Source organism: Sebastes umbrosus, chromosome 4 (assembly GCF_015220745.1).
Source record: "Sebastes umbrosus isolate fSebUmb1 chromosome 4, fSebUmb1.pri, whole genome shotgun sequence".
In the NCBI taxonomy this organism is placed as follows: Eukaryota; Metazoa; Chordata; class Actinopteri; order Perciformes; family Sebastidae; genus Sebastes; species Sebastes umbrosus.
Window position 1 is genome coordinate 10,269,408 of NC_051272.1, and position 18,377 is coordinate 10,287,784.

The 18,377-nt window shown below is 40.8% G+C and overlaps 3 protein-coding genes across 4 annotated transcripts; all 3 read left to right on the forward strand.

Moving 5' to 3' along the window:
- The first annotated feature begins 35 nt into the window (after positions 1-35).
- Positions 36-4,179, forward strand: tmed6 (transmembrane p24 trafficking protein 6). The gene is made up of 4 exons (XM_037766419.1): positions 36-925; positions 1,302-1,428; positions 2,299-2,474; positions 3,788-4,179. Exons 1-4 carry the CDS (start codon positions 701-703, stop codon positions 4,019-4,021), a joined length of 762 nt encoding a protein of 253 aa, XP_037622347.1. The 5' UTR covers positions 36-700; the 3' UTR covers positions 4,022-4,179.
- Positions 4,180-5,368: 1,189 nt separating this feature from the next.
- LOC119486358 (transmembrane emp24 domain-containing protein 6-like) lies at positions 5,369-11,126 on the forward strand. The gene is made up of 5 exons (XM_037766425.1): positions 5,369-5,465; positions 6,791-8,911; positions 9,466-9,592; positions 9,679-9,833; positions 10,573-11,126. Exons 2-5 carry the CDS (start codon positions 8,708-8,710, stop codon positions 10,792-10,794), a joined length of 708 nt encoding a protein of 235 aa, XP_037622353.1. The 5' UTR covers positions 5,369-5,465; positions 6,791-8,707; the 3' UTR covers positions 10,795-11,126.
- Positions 11,127-14,984: 3,858 nt separating this feature from the next.
- On the forward strand, positions 14,985-18,105 carry LOC119486347 (mucin-2-like). 2 transcript variants are annotated; one of them, XM_037766400.1, is made up of 4 exons: positions 14,985-15,144; positions 15,972-16,018; positions 16,844-17,388; positions 17,443-18,105. In XM_037766400.1, exons 3-4 carry the CDS (start codon positions 16,850-16,852, stop codon positions 17,855-17,857), a joined length of 954 nt encoding a protein of 317 aa, XP_037622328.1. In that variant the 5' UTR covers positions 14,985-15,144; positions 15,972-16,018; positions 16,844-16,849; the 3' UTR covers positions 17,858-18,105. The 2 variants fall into 2 exon arrangements, with proteins under 2 accessions (XP_037622328.1, XP_037622327.1); XM_037766399.1 differs by having other exon boundaries at positions 16,844-18,105.
- Positions 18,106-18,377: the final 272 nt, after the last annotated feature.

Genomic DNA, 18,377 nt, shown 5'->3' on the forward strand with positions numbered 1-18,377 from the left:
ATGGCATTATTTCACAACAAAAAATATCTCAGTCTTTACTGGTAATCTGTTTTCAGTCCAACATACAATTTCTCCAAAATAAAATTAAAACAAGAGCTTGTATTGTAAATTCATGTAAAATGAATAAATGCAATGTTCTTTTTGTGGAAAAAGTCCTCCACTCTGCTTTGTCTCATCCTGAAAAAGAGACACAGAAAGCCATTAGAATAATGATAATAGTGGCACATTTTAAAACAGGTCTAATTTCCACAGCACTGTTGTGTTATGACATTAGGCTAATAATAATAATAATAATCCTCATCAGTATTTTTACTTAAGTACTTAACTTAAAACTTTAAATGGTTTAGACATGGATTTATTTCATCACTGTAATAATATGCAGTTAAGATAAACACTAGCAAATGTACTTTTGCATCAGTGTGGAGCAAGAGAGAAATAATTGAAACTATTTACAGACTAACAGTCACAGACTGTAGAACAATATGTAATGTTACTATAAGCCATTTTCTCACTTGTACATCGCCGTTAAAGTAAACAGAAAATATATAACAGTTATTCCTCTCTATCACAGAGTGACTCCATCTGTGAAGGCAGCCCAGTTTTCCCACTGATGGAGGCAACATGTTGGTGCCAGTTAATCATTTCAGATCTCTCCACGCAGACTTGACTGACACCTTTTCATTCAGAGAGGAGCTCTCCCATGTTTTCAGACATGTTTTTCAGGATTCCCTGCGTATTTCTAGTCCTTGTGTTTTGGGGTCCGGTTCGCGGCGGGCCCCTCACAAACCCCCACCCCAACATAACGGACCAGGAGCTGTTCTGGGGCACCGACCAGTACGACTTCTCCGTGGTGCTTCCTGCTGCAGGGTTGGAGTGTTTCTGGCACTTTGCTCACCGTGGAGAGAGATTTTACCTGAACTTCATGGTAAGAAGGACCACAGAGGCCTTAACATTTTTTATATTTTATTTCAGTTTTAAACCCCCTGAAAAACTGTGGTTTCAAACCCTAAGTATTTCTCTATGAGATTAAATAGCTATTTCCAAAGGTTTTACTTCTTTTAAGACAACGAGGAGAGCACAGGCAAAGAAGATACTGAAAATCCTTCAAAGAAAACAACTAATATTGTTCGGACTTTGGCAGAAAATGTTGTGTTCAGTATTCTGACATTCCTACAGTATGTGCAGACATACTGTATGTAACTCTGTGTTCCAGTGAACTCTCTCTCTCGCTCTGTCTGTCTGTCTGTCTGTCTGTCTGTCTGTCTGTCTGTCTGTCTGTCTGTCTGTCTGTCTGTCTGTAGGTCCAGTGGGTGACAGGAGTCGGCCATGACAGACACCTGTCAGTCACCGTCAACGCGCCCAGCAGTCTCATAGTGTCGACTGTCGATGATGCAAAGGGTCAGATCAACTTTGAGGCCAAGGAAACAGGTAGCTGTCTGTCTGACTGTCTGACTGTCTGACTGTCTGTGTGTCTGACTGACACAAACAGCTTTAGTTTTATATTTTCACTTCATGTTAATGAAGCCGCGCTGTCTCTTTAATTGTTAAGCAAGTGTGAGAAAAACATTTGTGCTGTTTTAACTTACGCGATGGTTGAGCATCGTGTGCCTCCTTTTCAGTGGTGGAAAGTAACTAAGTGCAATCACTGTACTTGAATATTATTTTCCATTTTATGTAGTTTTATACTTTTATTCCATTACATGTTTGAGGCAAATATTGTACCTTTTACTCCACTACATTTGTCTGACAGCTTTCGTTACTTTGCAGATTCAGAATAATAATACAAAATATTATCAACAAATAAATAAAAATGTATTTTGATGGATAAAGATAAAACTTTATTGAACCCTTGGTGAAATTCACAAACTACTTAGCAGTAAAATAATTAAAATGAACTCTGCCTTTACCAGCTGCACCATTAAAGTGATGAACACATTTATACATCAATAATTATAATCCAGTAATATAATATATATTATTCTGCATAATAAGTACTTTTACTTACTTTTACTGTTACATTTTTAATGCAGGATTTTTACTTGTAACAGAGTATTTTTACACTGTGGTATTGCTACTTTTACTGAAGTAAAAGATCAGAGTACTTCTTCCAAACCTGCTGCTTTTATTAAGCAAACATTGTCAAAAAAATGGACCAGAAAAATGGATCTTAATAACCTTCATCACTCAAGTTTGACCTTCAGGACAGAAGTTATGCTTCCACACAGATCAATGCGTGTCAGCTCTATAATATTATATACTGTGTGTATTTTTTCTCTCACTTGTTGTGTGTCTCTCCAGGTTTCTATCAGATGTGTTTCAGCAACTTCCACAACCGCTTCGGCACAATGCAGGTCTTCCTCAGCTTCGGCGTTTACTACGACGGCTACCAAGACCCCGGTAAGCGCAAGGAAGAAGAGAAGAAGAAGAAAGAGGAAGTCAGCAAAGACCTGAACAACACACTGAGCGTCATAGAGGTACACACACACACACACACACGCACGCACACACATACATTAGCATTAGTGGTGGAGGAAGTATTCAGATCCTTTACTTAAGAAGTACTAATACCACACTGTGAAAATACTCCACTTCAAGTAAAAGTCCTGCATTGAATGTTACTAAAAGTTATGATCTCGAAATTCTCCGTTTCTTTCTCTTTGGCGGCACCTATGGTGATAAGCGGAAAAATGACCCTTCGCTAAGTCCCGCCCCTTGAACTCAGACTGGCCAATCATAGCGTAGCATCGGCCAGCTCTGACCAGGGTCCGACAACTGTACGGCTCTGCTCCATAAACTCTCATGCAGTCGTTTCAGATTTTCTTAATTTTCTCGATCTCCAGGTGATGGTGAGTCACTTTTACACTGTGATCTGTAGGCTTTAGCTTCTATCTTTATCTTTTTAACCTGTTTTTGGTGCTGAATCACTTTGACATCCTGATATATCCTTCAAATACATATTGTAGTTTCTTCTATCTTCTTCTTTCTGAAATTGCTTTTTAATTTTTCCCAAAATGAGATCATATTTATGCAGGGAGTGCAGTTAGTGACAGTGTGGCTCTATGGCCGCTCTGACAGTTTAGTACGAGTAGTCGTGAAGGGAGTACTAATTGTTGTAAAATGTATTTATTAACTTTATCAAAGGTGGGACTAAGTCATTGTTTTGCAAGTCACAAGTAAGTCTCAAGTTCTAAACTTTGAGTTTCGAGTCCTGAACAAGTCATAATCCGCTCTTCACTAAATATAATGCCATTTCCGTTTCTGTTTGTAATCTTCAACCCACACGCTTTGCATACGGTAATTCCTTTTATATATAACCACCGCATAGTATTTGTACACATATGAATTTATCTTTAGTAGGATTTTTTCCAACTGGCACTCGGTAACGTCCCGTTCGTTCTTAATAGTTTTAACTTGATTGGATGCTGTCGAATCGGTTCAAACGAAGTGGATTAAATGTCGACTTGCTGGGGATGAATAACGTTAACAATAGTTGATTCAGGAAATAAATTGATTCACGGCATACTTTTTAAATAACATAATTTTTAATCTTTGGGCTTCAAGTGAAGTCACGAGTCATTGGTGTTAAAGTCCAGTTGCAATTTTTTTTTATTTGTCAAGTCTAAAGACATAAAATTTGTGACTCGAGTCCAAGTCATGAGACTCGAGTCCACACCTCTGACTGTAACTGTACAGTTATTTTTAATAGTAACAGTATGGCAAAAGTAGTAGCAGTAACAGTAGTATTTGTAATGATAATGACAGTAGCAGTAATACTTGTATGTTGCAGGATGCGACTCACAAAGTGGAGAACCACGTCTTCCACATGTTCCGCTACTACAACTTCGGCCGCATGAGGAAGAGCACTGACTACTTCCTGCTCGTGTCCAACTCGCAGTACATCACCTGGTGGTCGATGGCCCTCAGCCTACTCATCGTCACCTCGGGGTACCTGCAGCTCCTCTTCCTCAAAAGACTCTTCATCACCAAGACCTGCACCGAGGAGGAGAAGCCTCGCTGCTGACAGACTCGTTTATAGTCGGGATGTTTAGAAACAGATCTGTGTGGAAAACATCCAAATCTGTCTGCATGTATGATTACTGCATGTATTCTTTCTGGTATTGTGTTTGTGTACTTGTATTTCATCACAAAGCATAAATAAACGTTACTATTAGATGATCATGTGAGCTGTTTGTGATGTTTTCATCAGTCCTCTCAAACAGCCTGCAGGTGTAGCCTTGTTTCTTATTGTGGGTCTTGTATGAATCCGTGTGAGTGTCAGTATGTCTTTCGTACAAAATGTGGTGACTTGTCTGACTGGTTTTTCTACATAGTTTTGTTGGTTGACTGAACAAGAGCACAGTGAACAGTTATCTACAGTGATATGTTATCAGCACTGCATATTGGGTATACACCTGGGCCAGGTGTACCTCATGCATACAGGTATACTATAACACAGAGCAGCAAGCCAGTCCTTGGTGAGTTGATCTCCTCCACAAACCTTTGTGTTGTGGCTTTCGGTTCCTCTCACACCCCATGCTCCACATTTTCACTCATCCACTCCCTTCACTGCGGACTTTACAGACTCCTGCCATCCAAGGGGTAGGGGGCCTGGTTTACAAAATGTTGCTGAAAAACCCCCACAAAACAATCACAAAGAGACGCTAAATGACCACAAACATGCACAAAACAACTTCAAACAATGCAAAACGCCTACAAGGAGACCCAAAATGACCGCAAAGAGATCCACAGTTACTTTAAAGAGAAGCAAAATGACTAAAAATAGAAGCAAAACATCTGCAAGGAGACACAAAATGACCACCAAGAGACCCAAAGTTACTTCAAAGAAAAGCATAACTAAAAATAGATGCAAAACGTCTACAAAGACACACAAAATGACCACGAAGACCCAAAGTTACTTGTAAGAGAAGCAAAATGACTAAAAATAGAAGCAAAACATCTGCCAGGAGACACAAAATGACCACAAAGAGACGCAAAGTTACTTCAAAGAGAAGTAAAATGACTAAAAATAGATGGAAAACAATCACAAAGAGACAGAAAATGACTAAAAATAGAGGCAAAACGCCTACAAGGAGACATATAATGACCACAAAGACCCAAAGTTTCTTCAAAGAGAAGCAAGATGACTAAATGTAGATGCAAAACAACCACAAAGAGATGTAAAATGACTAAAAATAGTTGCAAAACGCCTACAAGGAGACACAAAATGACCACAAAGAGACGCAAAGTTACTTCAAAGAGAAGAAAAACGATTAAAAATAGATGCAAAACCATCACAAAAAGTCTGACTGTCAAACTAATTTGTGACCTTTTAAAACACTCACCAAAAAATGCAGGACATCAAACATGCCACAGATGCAACAGAGGAGAACAGTGAAGTTACAGGCAGCCGTAAAAAGCACCTGATCACCTGGATCCAACAGGACACCATCAACATCCACCGACAGGTAAACTTTCTTTACTCAGAAAAGTACTCAGTAAATCATGTATTGTGTTATTACTCGATCGTCTCTAAAGGGCATTATGATGTAGTTTATAGGGTTAGATCAGGAGTAAAATTAGAAACGTTTCCTGAGTGAAATGTGTTGCTCTCAATGTTAATGAAAGATCCTTGATTATGCGTGTTTAGGGTGCCGTCTCTATACCACAAACAAACTATTTTCTGGTTTATTTTTTACTGAGGAGCACCTCCAACCAGTATTTCTGCTAATATTTAGGAGCGCTCCACAGGTGTCCTAACCTACAGGACGACAATACTTTAACTGTCAGTGTTTTTATTCCATTCAGTTTCATGCTGAACATTTTGTTTTAGATGCTGTTTGAAATTATATACATTTTGTTTTATTTTGTTTGTTTGTTTTGTGTTTCTATATGTTGAATCTGTGTGCTTTAGTGTGTGTTTTCTTGATGAATATGTGAAAAGGTGTGTTTGTGTGTAGGTTGTTTTATGACAGAAGGGAGCTAAATTTGTTAGCTGGCTGGCATTGAGACTGAAAACAGACCTGCATTAAAATGACGCAGGAGGCCGCGTTGGTGTTCTTTAAGATGTGAAATCTGATCCAGGGAGTTGAGTTTGAGTAACAGATTAATGCGTTTAAAGGCTTATTATCTTTAACCATGATGATCGTTCAACTTTTTTGCAGATGACTCTGTGTTTTTTCACACAGAGCTGCCATCAGTCTGTCTTGTCTGTCCGTATATGTAGCCTGCTTTTTGTTCACATGGTTGTTTTCCTGCCGAAGACTTCGTAGGTCTAAATGTTGCATCAATTTAAAACATTTGGGAGTTTGCAAATTTCAGTGTGCAGACAACCTCTTCTTTTTCTTTATACTGTGCAGGCTGCACATTTTGGTTTAGAAGAATACAGAATGATAATAATACAAATGCAGATAATGGTGAAAGAAAAAAATGTCTTGTCTGTGAAACCACACCTGTTTTGATACAGACCTCATGGCATCTGTGGAATGTGGGCCGTACTGTCTGATAGACACTTTTTAGGAAGTAACAAAGATTGTGAGTAAACTCCGCCCCTCCAGTCCTTCAAAGAAAATGGTTTGGATGCAACATAACGTTTTGGTCATATCGCATCAGATCATACTTTTATTGAACTAAATATACTGTGGATGCCTCATGCGTGAGGCACTGTAACAACATATTCAGATATGGATTTACCACTTTAAAATCCTCCATCAATGAATCCTCCACCCTTTTCAACAGGATTTTTTTGCACTTTGGTTGATTTGATTTATCTCATACCTCTCTGTTTTTTCAGCTGGTCATGGAGTATGTAGGAAAAATCTTGACCTTATCTAAAAGCATCATCTGGATGGTTGCTGAGGCGAAGGCCAATAAAAAGCGCTGTCGCCGTCTCGCCGAAAGAGTCAAAGCCATGGAGGAGCTGGTAGAGTCCATCAAACGAAGAGGGTCGGGCCAGATCTCCACAACCACCAACAGAGCTCTCTGGCAACTCTACATGACTCTGACCACTGCCGAGGAACTGGTCAGGAAAAGCACCAAGACCAAATTCCTGAACCAGTTGAAGTGCAAAAGCGAGTTCAACAGTGTGAACGAAAGTCTCAACGACATCTTCCAGGTCCTCTCCGGAGCTTTGCAGGTTGAGCAGGGGAGCGTGATGCTCAGGATGTTTCAGGATTACACTGTGGAGGAGGAGGAGGATGACTGGGATGATGGATTCGGGCTCTTTCGTGCCAGGGCCCCCATGTCCTACTCTGGTGCCATGGCCTCCGTGTCCTACTCCGATGCCATGGCCCCCGTGTCCTACTCTGGTGCCAGGGCCCCCGTGTCCTACTCTGGTGCCAGGGCCCCAGTCTGTTATCCTGCTGCAGCGACACCTACGCCTTATTCCGCTGCCCCCCCTGTGTATACATCCGTTATGAAGGTGGAAGATGCTACCATGTTTTTCACAGAGGGGTTCTTTCTTGCGTAGCAATTTTGGGAAGATACTGTATGTTGAAGTTTCATTGTCTGTTGTTGTCTTATTTACTCAGTCATCAGCTCAATAGACATTCAGAGTAACACTGCCCCCGACTGTCAGAGCAGTGGAATTGCCCATTCCAACCTCCAACGCCCAGTTGTGGCTAACCCCTTCTCACTCCCAACTCATCAAACACCGCCGACTGGGCGGCGCCCCACGACATCGGAAACCCTTTAGCGACAGTTTGTGATGAACCAGGCTTTCAAGTAACTCCATTGTAAACCCACCCGTGGCGTTATTCGACGGTCAGTGGTTGATGGGTCAAACAAACACAAGACTTTCAACCAGGAGACCGCCATCCGTGTCCCGTGTGAAACTGAAAGTTACATTGACTTATTTTGTCACGTACGTCATTAGTCACGTGAGTCGTTATTGTCAATTCTCAGAGGCTACGTCCAATTCTTTTATACAGACTGTGTTTCCAGCATTTGTACCAAAGGTGGTTGATTCTGTATAACTGGATCAATATAGCTGCAGTGATTCAAGCTGTCAACATAACTCCTAAAATTATAACACAAAATTAACAAAATACTGTTTCCTCTCCCGACAATCTGCAAATACAATTTGCCACAGAAAAAGCTTTCCTAAATCAAAGAGAGATGGAAGAATTTTAATGGGGTTTTATGCTTTTAATCATCAACATGAAAAGGACTCTCAATCTCACCTAATTTACACAACTATTACTTTATTATTCTTGTGTGGCTTGAAACGTTCCTGCTTCTATGGATGATGGTAATGTACCTGAATGTAATTCTGCACATCAGCTTTTGGTTAAATTCTAACCGCCATAAGGTTCTCTTTTTGTATGAGATTATAGCAATCATTGTAGTTCACTGGGTATCTTTCGGTCTACATAGGGAGCCATTTATGATAATTATGTTCTCAATATGACAGTGTAAGCTATGGATAAGTCTGGTATTATTCTATATTTTTCTTATTGTAAATAAATACCATGAAAAGACCAAAACCAAAATTGTGTTAGACCGTCTCGCAACACGTCTTTAACTTCCTGTCTGTGTCTCTCAGCTCCAAGCCTGAAACAAATACGGTGCATGGTTGTGGTTTCATTGATATGTTATCAAGCGTTGAGACTGAGAGTTTGTAGATGCGGTTAATAATTATTTTCCAGCTGATATCTCCAACAGAAGGAAGCAGCGCGCTCCTTCATGTCCTCCTCCACAGTGACCTGCCGTCATGCTGCTGTTGAACACTCTGCTCGTAGTGTTGAGCTCTCAGTGTGTCTGGACCAGAAAGTCTGAACCATTCCTTGATGAGGCGAACGCAGGATTGTTCAGAGGGTCGGACAAATATGACTTTGCCGTGGAGGTTCCTGCTGCGGGGATGGAGTGTTTCTGGCACTTTGCCCACCAGAGTGGAAGCTTCTACCTGACATACATGGTGAGAATATATCACTGTAATATCATCTTGTCTGCAGAGATAAAATATGTTTTTAATTTGATATTCTGTCATGAAATGAATGCACAGTAAGTTGTAAGTTGTTGTAAGTTGTTGTAAGTATGTTTCTGTGTCTGTGTACCTTTTGTCCTCTGGCTTATCACAGTGACGTTCAAGGTCATCCAGTTTGACTTTTAAACATGTTGCCATCGAATTAATGTGTGCAAAAGCTTCCCCATACCTTGCAGAAACACAGATATGTGCTCATGTATGTTGAGATTAAAAAGGAGAGACTTCTTTGATTTTACCTTTAACTTCATCTGGAGTTGCTGTCAGTCCTTAAACACAGACCTGCAAAAGTGCAGATTTATGTCCAAAAGTTTTCAAGTTGAATGTTTATAACCTCATCTCATTTTCATCTCAGGATAAGAGTTGAAGAAGCCCTGCTCTAATGAGCATTTCTAACTTTATATATCAGGCTTTGATACACACACAGTACTTTTTGGTAGATGATGGTCTTCTCATGGGGTTTGTTGACTTGTTTAATGTGAGCTCAGGTGCAGTGGGTAACGGGGATGGCCAATGACCACCGGCTGTTGGTGACGGTCAGCTCACCACAGAGCGTTCTCGTGGCTTCAAAGAACGACGTCGTCGGTCAAATGAACTTCCAGACTGAGGTGACAGGTGAGATCATCAGAAACACACATTATGTATCCAAGAATTATATACAGTATATCGTCTCTGAGGTAACTGTAGTGTCCTCCCAACAGGTTTTTACCGGATCTGTCTTGGGAACCACAACAACCAGTTCGGAGGCATCAGGGTCTTTGTGAACTTTGGCGTCATCTACGACGGCTCTGAGGACTCAAAGAACGAGATGGAGGAGGGAGAGAAAGTCCTCAACAGCACTTTGGCCGGCATTGAGGTATTTTTCTGTGGGCAAATATGCTGCTTTATGCAAATGTGTGTATATATTTATTATTGGAAATCAATTAACAACACAAAACAATGACCAATATTGTCTAGAAACCCTCAGGTTTTTTAGCAAACTTGCCCAACTTGCCCCAATTTGCCCCAAACTGCATGTGATTATCATAAAGTGGGCATGTCTGTAAAGGGGAGACTCGTGGGTACCCATAGAACCCATTTTCATTCACATATCATGACATTTTTCCTTGCCAAAATTTAACATAAGTTTGGAGCGTTGTTTATCATCACTCTAGCTTTAAAACTGAGCCCGCTACAACCTCTGAAAGATCAATTTCGTTAGAAATTAGTGGCGTTCAACAAATTTATTGATTAGTAATCTATTAATTAGTGCGAGATTTGAGATTTCAGGTAAGTTGTTTTCATTAATTTAAACTGTACTATTAGGTAGAGTAAAGTTCATGGTTTGTGTTAAGTTAACGTTAGCACTCATTCAGTGGTTGCCTAGCAATCTATAAAAGAGAAAAGACGCAGCAAACTGCAAAAAACGCTCTCTCTGATCGGGCCCTAACTCCACCTTATTTATTCATTATAATGTTATCAGAGTTAAATTAACTACAGGTACTTCGTGACAATATACAGCATATAACATCTATCATTTGTAGCGTATTGCATACTATGACATACAGTTACATACAAATGACATGAAACTAAACAATGCAACATGTCTGCCTTAGGGGAGTGTGCAGAAGCTCCAGAATCAGATCTTCCACATTTGGCTTCATTACAACTTCGCCCGCATGAGGAAAGGGAAGGATCACTACCTCCTCCTGTCCAACTTCAACTACATCACCTGGTGGTCGGCGACCCAAAGCCTCGTCATCCTCCTGTCCGGATACCTGCAGCTCCGCGTCCTCAAAAGACTCTTCCACACGGACTCCAGCAGGCCGCGATGCTGAAGGGAAGAACATCCACACGTCTTCTAGCATCAGTGCTAGAAGATTACATTTTCAAGATTACCCTTACATGTTTTCTGCTTTACCATATCAGATTTTTATTGATACATGGTTGGAAAAGATACAAGATCCTGCGCAGACAGGAAAGAGACATTTGGTTCCTAAACGTTCTTACTGGTGCTTTAACCTGTTCATAAAGTCACCCAGATGTTTCACAACTTATTGTCTCCAGTTCAGTTATCTCTCAGATATGCCAAAACTTTTTTTGGGTCAACTTTTAAATAATGTCTTATGATGCCAATCATGAAATAAACTTCTTTTCTCCATATTTGTCAGTTGATATCCCTAGTTGGACTGTCAAAAAAACAGCTGCTGAGGGTTGACATCAGTTAATTCAGGCAGGATTTCTACAGTTTGCAGACGATGTCGTCCTTCTCACTGCTAATTATCACTGAGTGTAGCACATTATAAGACATGAGGCATAACATATTTAATATTAACTGTGCTGGTAAGTGATTTAAATCCTGTCTGGAGCTTTCTTTCTTGGCTTTGTCCTGCTGAATGTATATTACAGACCATATCCTGTAATTTCTTTTACTTGGGTTAAAGCTGCAGTCGTTAACTTTGAGCAAATATGATAAAAAGTAATTTTTTTAAACGGTCACTATATCCTGACAGTAGTGCATGAGACAGATGATCTGAAAAAAAAAAATCATGTTCCTCGAAATGAGAAATTTGTCGAACCACTACCAAGCACCGCCCACCGGCCGCATCACAAACTTTCTCCAATTTTACAGCTAAACAGTACACTACAAGATGTTTCTGAAAACATTTGAGGAGAGAAATAGGCATCTCAGTAACAGAATCTTGATTCATATTTGATCAGCGCTCCCTAGTTTGACATTGGGCCCATAGAGTGGGCGCAGTAGCGTTTCCTTTAACTCCCAGCCCTCGGTCCAGCCTCGGTCTGGGTCTCATTCACATGAACAGAGGAAGTAAGGAAGTAAAATCTGTATTCAGCTGTTAGTGCATTTTTCAACTTTTAGGACCTAATGATTTGTTCGTACTGGGAAGTTGATTCACCTCAAAATAAATTATCCTCTGAGTTACAGACGTCTCTTTGCGTCTATGGGAAAAAGTATTTTTGGGCCCAGTGGCATCACGTGACAGACACAGATTTTATTACCACTGTTTGGCCACTATGAAATTTGCATCAAAGTCCGGCGCTCTTCCTGGGAGCTTGATCAATAGTAGAGTACTTCCTTGTTTATGAATGAAGTGGTACACAAGTTGAAGTCGTTGAAGCAGTGCGCTGTGTGTGTGTGTTTCACCCATCAGCGATGGTCATCCCTGCAAACTTCGCCCCAAAAGTTACCCCCTTTTTGGGGGTAAAAAGGCCCTATTAAATGTCCCCAGAACTTAATTTAGACCCTGGTCCCTGCAGTCGAAACACAATGTGTTCCTCAAAAGGTTCTTAGTTCCGGGGGAAAGTTCCTGCGGTGGAAACAGGGCTTTAGATCTGGGCTTTAGATCTAGGGCTTTAGCATGACTTGGAACTGCCTCAAATGGCTTGCGGCCAAAATGAATCCTCAAGCAGTTTGTTTCTCCTCACATGGAAACAATACTGGGCGCTCTACTGAGATTCAAAGAGACTAAGTTTATATTGAATTCATTAATTAATTTCAGCTCAGGTCAGTTGTGGAACTTGCGGTTTAGTTCAGCTCAGTTGAGTTCAGTCTGGTCACTTCACTTTTCCATTTCATTCCAAGTTAACTGCCTCTCTCTCTCAACAGCTGAACATGGATAAAGTAGAAACATACCTGTCCCTAGTGGATATGGCCTTGAACCTATGTTCAGCACTCATCAAGATGGCTATGAATGTGAAGGCCAACAAGGAGCGCTGCCAACGAGTCGCTCAGAGAGTGAAATCACTGGAGGAACTGCTTCTCACCATCAAACAAAGGGACCCGGGCCAGATCTCTGCTGTTGTGGAGAATGCTCTGAGGGAACTCTGCACCACTCTGGCCTCTGCCAAGGGGCTGATTGTCAGATACTCCCGAACTAATCCGGCTATGAGCTTCCTGAAGTCCAGCAGCCATGAAGACAAGTTCTGCAAGCTGAACGAAAGACTCACTGATAACTTCCAGGTCCTGTCTGGGGCCCTGCAGATCGAGCATGGCAAAATGCTGTTTCAGGAAAGAGACCAGATGGAGAGTATTGCAGTGGGCAGCCTCTTACTAGCCCTAGTAGTCTAGCCTACTCTATCCCCACAACCCCTATGCCTCTCCCCACCATGCCCCCAATGCCAATGTACAGTATATCCCCACAACTCCCATACCCGTCCCCTGCATCATGTCCCCATGCTTCTACCTAGACCCATGACCCCCATGCCTTTCTCCACCACCATTGTCTCCAGGCCTGCCCTTGCTACAGTGCCCCCCATTGTTATCTCCTCCACCATAGCCCCCAGGCCTGTCTTACGCCTCATGTCCCCGGTGCAAGCACCGTGCACCATGGCCTCCATGCCGCTCACCATACCTTTTGCCCTGGTGACTTTTCTACCACCAAATACATCTGTTGTAAGAACATATGTGGTCAACAACAACTCTTTTTTCCCCTAAACAAAGGAAACACGCTTTAAAAAGTGTATTGTTCAAATATTTCAGCGATGTGTGGGGACAAAGAGGGATGGGCCGGAGAAAGACATCTAGTGGTGTAGCCCCCTGGAGACAAGAACCCCCCAACAAAATATTCTTCTTCTTCTTCTTCTCCTTATATATTGGGGCTGTCAAAGTTAACGTGATAATAACATGTTAACGCAAATTTGTTTTACGCCACTAATTTCTTTAACCCAACTTGCAATTTTTAGGTTGTAGTGGACTCAGTTTTAAAGCTAGAGAACTACAAAACCTAAGGAATCCATTGGTACCAACCATGTCATACTAGCTTGTTGTGAAGGAGTTTAAATTACGCTGCAAACTTACGCAAAATTTTGGCGAGGAAAAACTGGCTTGGCCATTTTCGAAGGGGTCCCTTGACTTCTGACCTCCAGATATGTGAATGAAAATTGGTTTTATGGGTACCCACGAGTCTCCCCTTTACAGACATGCCCACTTTATGATAATCACATGCAGTTTGGGGCAAGTCATAGTCAAGGCACACTGACACACTGACAGCTGTTGTTGCCTGTTGGGCTGCAGTTTGCCATGTTATGATTTGAGCATATTTTTTTTATGCTAAATGCAGTACCTGTGAGGGTTTCTGGACAATATTCTACATTGTTTTGTGTTGTTTATGATTTCCAATAATAAATATATACATACATTTACATAAAGCAGCATATTTGCCCACTCCCATGTTGACAAGAGTATTAAATACTTGACAAATCTCCCTTTAAGGTACATTTTGGACAGATAAAAAATGCTTCAGTATTTACAATCTATCATGTAATATTTAATAATGTGCCAATTAAGGGCCATTCTACTGCAGAGACAGTACTTTTAATTTTGATACGTTAAGTGCATTTTGTTTATGATACTTTTGTTCTTTTACTTAGGTAGAATTTTAAATGTAAGACTTTTACTTGTAATATTTACATTGTTGTATCGGTACTTTTACTTGTAAAGGCTCTAGGCCTGCAGGATTTTGAAAAAATATCTAATTGCGATTATTTTGACTGATATTGCAAATGCAATATGATTTGCAACATTAGAGAGAATTTTACATAATAATTCTCATTTCCATTGAAAAACATGTTAAAATTGATTATAGTGTGATTTTTGCAGTGATCTGTACAAACAAAGATGTTTTCTTAAGCCTGTAGAATATGATGTGAAGGCCAGGACATCTCTGCAGCACCACAATATTTAATTTAAAATAGCATTTCGCCTTTAACAAATATTGTGATTTCCTCTTCATGCTGTGATTTGAAAATGTCAGTCGCCCATATTGCGATTTCGATAAAATTGATTAATTGTGCAGCCCTTGTCTGAATACTTCTTCCACCAATGGTTTCCCTCTGTTTCTGGTCTTTATGCTAAGCTGAGCTAACTGGCTTCATATTTACTGTGTGGTATCGATCTTCTCCGCTTATTCTCCGCCAGAAAGCTAATAAGTCTATTCCCCAAAATGTTGTTTCCACATGGGATTGGTAGCAGTGGGCTTCAACTCTTAGAGCCTGTAACAGGATGAGCAGGTTTAACAAATAAATACTTTTGTTTCTGTGGTACTGTGTTCGCACGGCGTCATAGATGCCAAGAATGTTTCAGGACAACACCCAAGAACAACAAGTGCTAAACTTCAATGTACTTTCATTTTCTCCAACTTGCACACTTGCAGGCGGCTCGTCAACAGGTAAACAACCTTTTAAAACTCTGCTCCTTCATGATATCTTACATTATCACTGCTTTCCTGTGAAAATCTCCAAAGTGTCAATTTTTTCATGGTTTTCATGGTTTTTAAATTGTTTATTTTGCTTACGGAATAATAGAATTTAAAGTCTGTCTTAAAACAATAGTCAGGTGGTAATATGAACATTTAAACTGGTTTTGCTTGCTTTAATTATTTCTCTCGTTGCCATTAAAAAATAATTTCTAACGCGATGTCAATGTAAGTGATGGGGGGGCAAAATCCACATCTTCATTCTATGCACAAATTATTTCCCCAAAGGTACAGTATTTTAGTACCAAATTCAACTCAATGTGTTTCCTTATTGAACTGTGGTGAAGTGACAGAAATACAAAGAGAGAATTTGGTACTAAAAAGACTGTAACTTTGGAAGATTTATCTAACTCCGACTGCTGAAGCCTCATATTAACTTATTTTAATGGATCTTTTGATGGCCACTATGAACAGGAGGAATGAGTACAGCAGGCAACACTTGTTTAGACGTTCATATGGGCACCTTCCTTAAATCCTTGTTTATCTAAAACTTTTAAAAATGCCCAAATTTGGAGATAATGTATGTGGTTTTCAGTGGACAGCTATGATACATGTCATGGACTGTTTAACAGAAAGCTATGCACATATTATGTAATGGTAGATTCATACTGCACCAACAGGAAATGTGTTTGAGACAGGTGTTACAGGCATGATGTTAGTGGATGTTAAGCCATGTTGTGTTAATACAGTGGTGAGAAAAATGTGACCAAAGGTGAAAACTGTTTTCTCTTTTCTTTAAGCTCTTCATAGACAGTTTTTAAAGTCAGCGAACTAAAGTTCAACGGAGGTAAGTAACATTTGCATTTGCTCAACTCCGTCCACTCTCTGTCATTTCCCAGAACTGACAGTGAATCAATTCTGGGAAATGACCGAGATCAGTTCAGACTGAATGTGTTTGAATCCACTTCATGAATTTACTCAACTACTATACTTAAGTACAAGTACAAGTAGTTGACTTTATAGATCTTATGCTACTTCATACTTCTATTCCACTACATTCAGGTGGGAAATACCAGCCCAATGGCACAGCAGTTCGTGAAATAGTTATGAAATTCAACGTATTATGTAATTTGTGCACATAGACACGAATTTACAATTTTTGTGATGGTCAACACGATATCATATCTGTACTTTTACACAAGTAAAAATGTTGAATGCATGACTTTTACTTACAATGGAGTATTTTTATGATGTGGTATTGCTACTTTTACTTAATTAAAACATCTCAGTTACTTCTTAGTTAGATAGAGACGAGCTGGTGAACATAGTGGAGCATTTATCAGCTAAAGAGACAGATATTTCCCTCAGGAGTTGGTGGAGACCAAAAACAGAGCTAAAAGAGAGAGAATATTGGACTTATATTCATCAGCTGGACACAAACTAAAACTAAGCAGCTAAAAGAAATCAGGTTTTGCAGGTTGAAGTTAATTGCTCTGAGCAACCACTACTGCAGCTTCTGTGTTGACTAATAATGTAAGGCTGAATAATGAAGGGAAACAAGCTAGCTGTATCTGGCTGTTTAAGATGATGCGGTTTTGTTTGCTTCAGTTGAGTTCAGCTCAGTTTAGTTCACTTCCCAGGGGCATCACTCCATTTCACTCTGTCTCTACAGCTGAACATGGAACGCATAGAACCATACATGTTCGTAGTGGATATGGCCTTGAACCTATGTGCAACACTCATCAAGATGGCCATGAATGCAAAGGCCAACAAGGAGCGCTGCCAACAAGTTGCCCAGAGAGTGAAAGCACTGGAGGAACAAGTTCTTACCATCAAGAAAGGAGGGTCGCGCCAAATATCTGCCACTGTGGAGAACGCCCTGGGGGATCTCTGCAGAACTCTGGAATCTGCCATGGAGCTAATGGCGAAATTTTCCAAAACTAATGCTTTGAAGGGCTTCTGGAAGTCCAGCAGCAATGAAGAGAAGTTCTGGAGAGTAGACAAAAGTCTCACTGATAACCTCCAGGTGCTGCAATTGGCTCTAGTCATTGAGCAGGGGGACACGCTGCACAAAGTGTATGAGACTGTAACAGAAAGGAGACGGCCTCATACTAGACCATCAGCCCCAATGTTTCAACCGAGCACCACGCCCCCAGAGACAATGTCTAGCCCCACAACCCCTAATCCTTTCCAAAACAACATGCCCCCAGAGACAATGTATAGCCCCACAACCCCTAATCCTTTCCAAAACAACATGCCCCCAGAGACAATGTATAGCCCCACAACCCCTTATCCTTTCCAAAACAACATGCCCACCGTGACAATGTCTAGCCCCACAACCCCTAATCCTTTCCAAAACAACATGCCCCCTATGCCAATGTCTATCCCCACAACTCCAATACCCGTCCCCTACATCATGTCCCCCATGCCTCTACTTAGACCCATGGCCCCCATGCCTTTCTCCACCACCATTGTCTCCAGGCCTGCCCTTGCTACAGTGCCCCCCATTGTTATCTCCTCCACCATAGCCCCCAGGCCTGTCTTACGCCTCATGGCCCCGGTGCAAGCACCGTGCACCATGGCCTCCATGCCTCTCACCAGATCTTTTGCCCCAATGACTTTTCTACCACCAAATACATCTGTTGTAAGAACGTATGTGGTCAACAACAACTCTTTTTTCCCCTAAACAAAGGAAACACGCTTTAAAAAGTGTATTGTTAAAATATTTCAGCGATGTGTGGGGACAAAGAGGGATGGGCCGGAGAAAGACATCTAGTGGTGTAGCCCCCTGGAGACAAGAACCCCCCAACAAAATATTCTTCTTCTTCTTCTTCTCATTCTTCTCCTTATATATTGGGGCTGTCAAAGTTAACGTGATAATAACATGTTAACGCAAATTTGTTTTACGCCACTAATTTCTTTAACCCAACTTGCGATTTTTAGGTTGTAGTGGACTCAGTTTTAAAGCTAGAGAACTACAAAACCTAAGGAATCCATTGGTACCAACCATGTCATACTAGCTTGTTGTGAAGGAGTTTAAATTACGCTGCAAACTTACGCTAAATTTTGGCGAGGAAAAACTGGCTTGGCCATTTTCGAAGGGGTCCCTTGACTTCTGACCTCCAGATATGTGAATGAAAATGGGTTCTATAGGTACCCACGAGTCTCCCCTTTACAGACATGCCCACTTTATGATAATCACATGC

Coding starts and splice junctions, on each gene's coding strand:
- LOC119486347 (XM_037766399.1), top strand. CDS start 16,850: ATGGAACGCATAGAACCATACATGTTCGTAGTGGATATGGCCTTGAAC.
- tmed6 (XM_037766419.1), top strand. CDS start 701: ATGTTTTCAGACATGTTTTTCAGGATTCCCTGCGTATTTCTAGTCCTT. Junction 1,429..2,298: donor CTTTGAGGCCAAGGAAACAG/GTAGCTGTCTGT, acceptor GTGTCTCTCCAG/GTTTCTATCAGATGTGTTTC. Junction 2,475..3,787: donor ACACACTGAGCGTCATAGAG/GTACACACACAC, acceptor TGTATGTTGCAG/GATGCGACTCACAAAGTGGA.
- LOC119486358 (XM_037766425.1), top strand. CDS start 8,708: ATGCTGCTGTTGAACACTCTGCTCGTAGTGTTGAGCTCTCAGTGTGTC. Junction 9,593..9,678: donor CTTCCAGACTGAGGTGACAG/GTGAGATCATCA, acceptor TCCTCCCAACAG/GTTTTTACCGGATCTGTCTT. Junction 9,834..10,572: donor GCACTTTGGCCGGCATTGAG/GTATTTTTCTGT, acceptor TGTCTGCCTTAG/GGGAGTGTGCAGAAGCTCCA.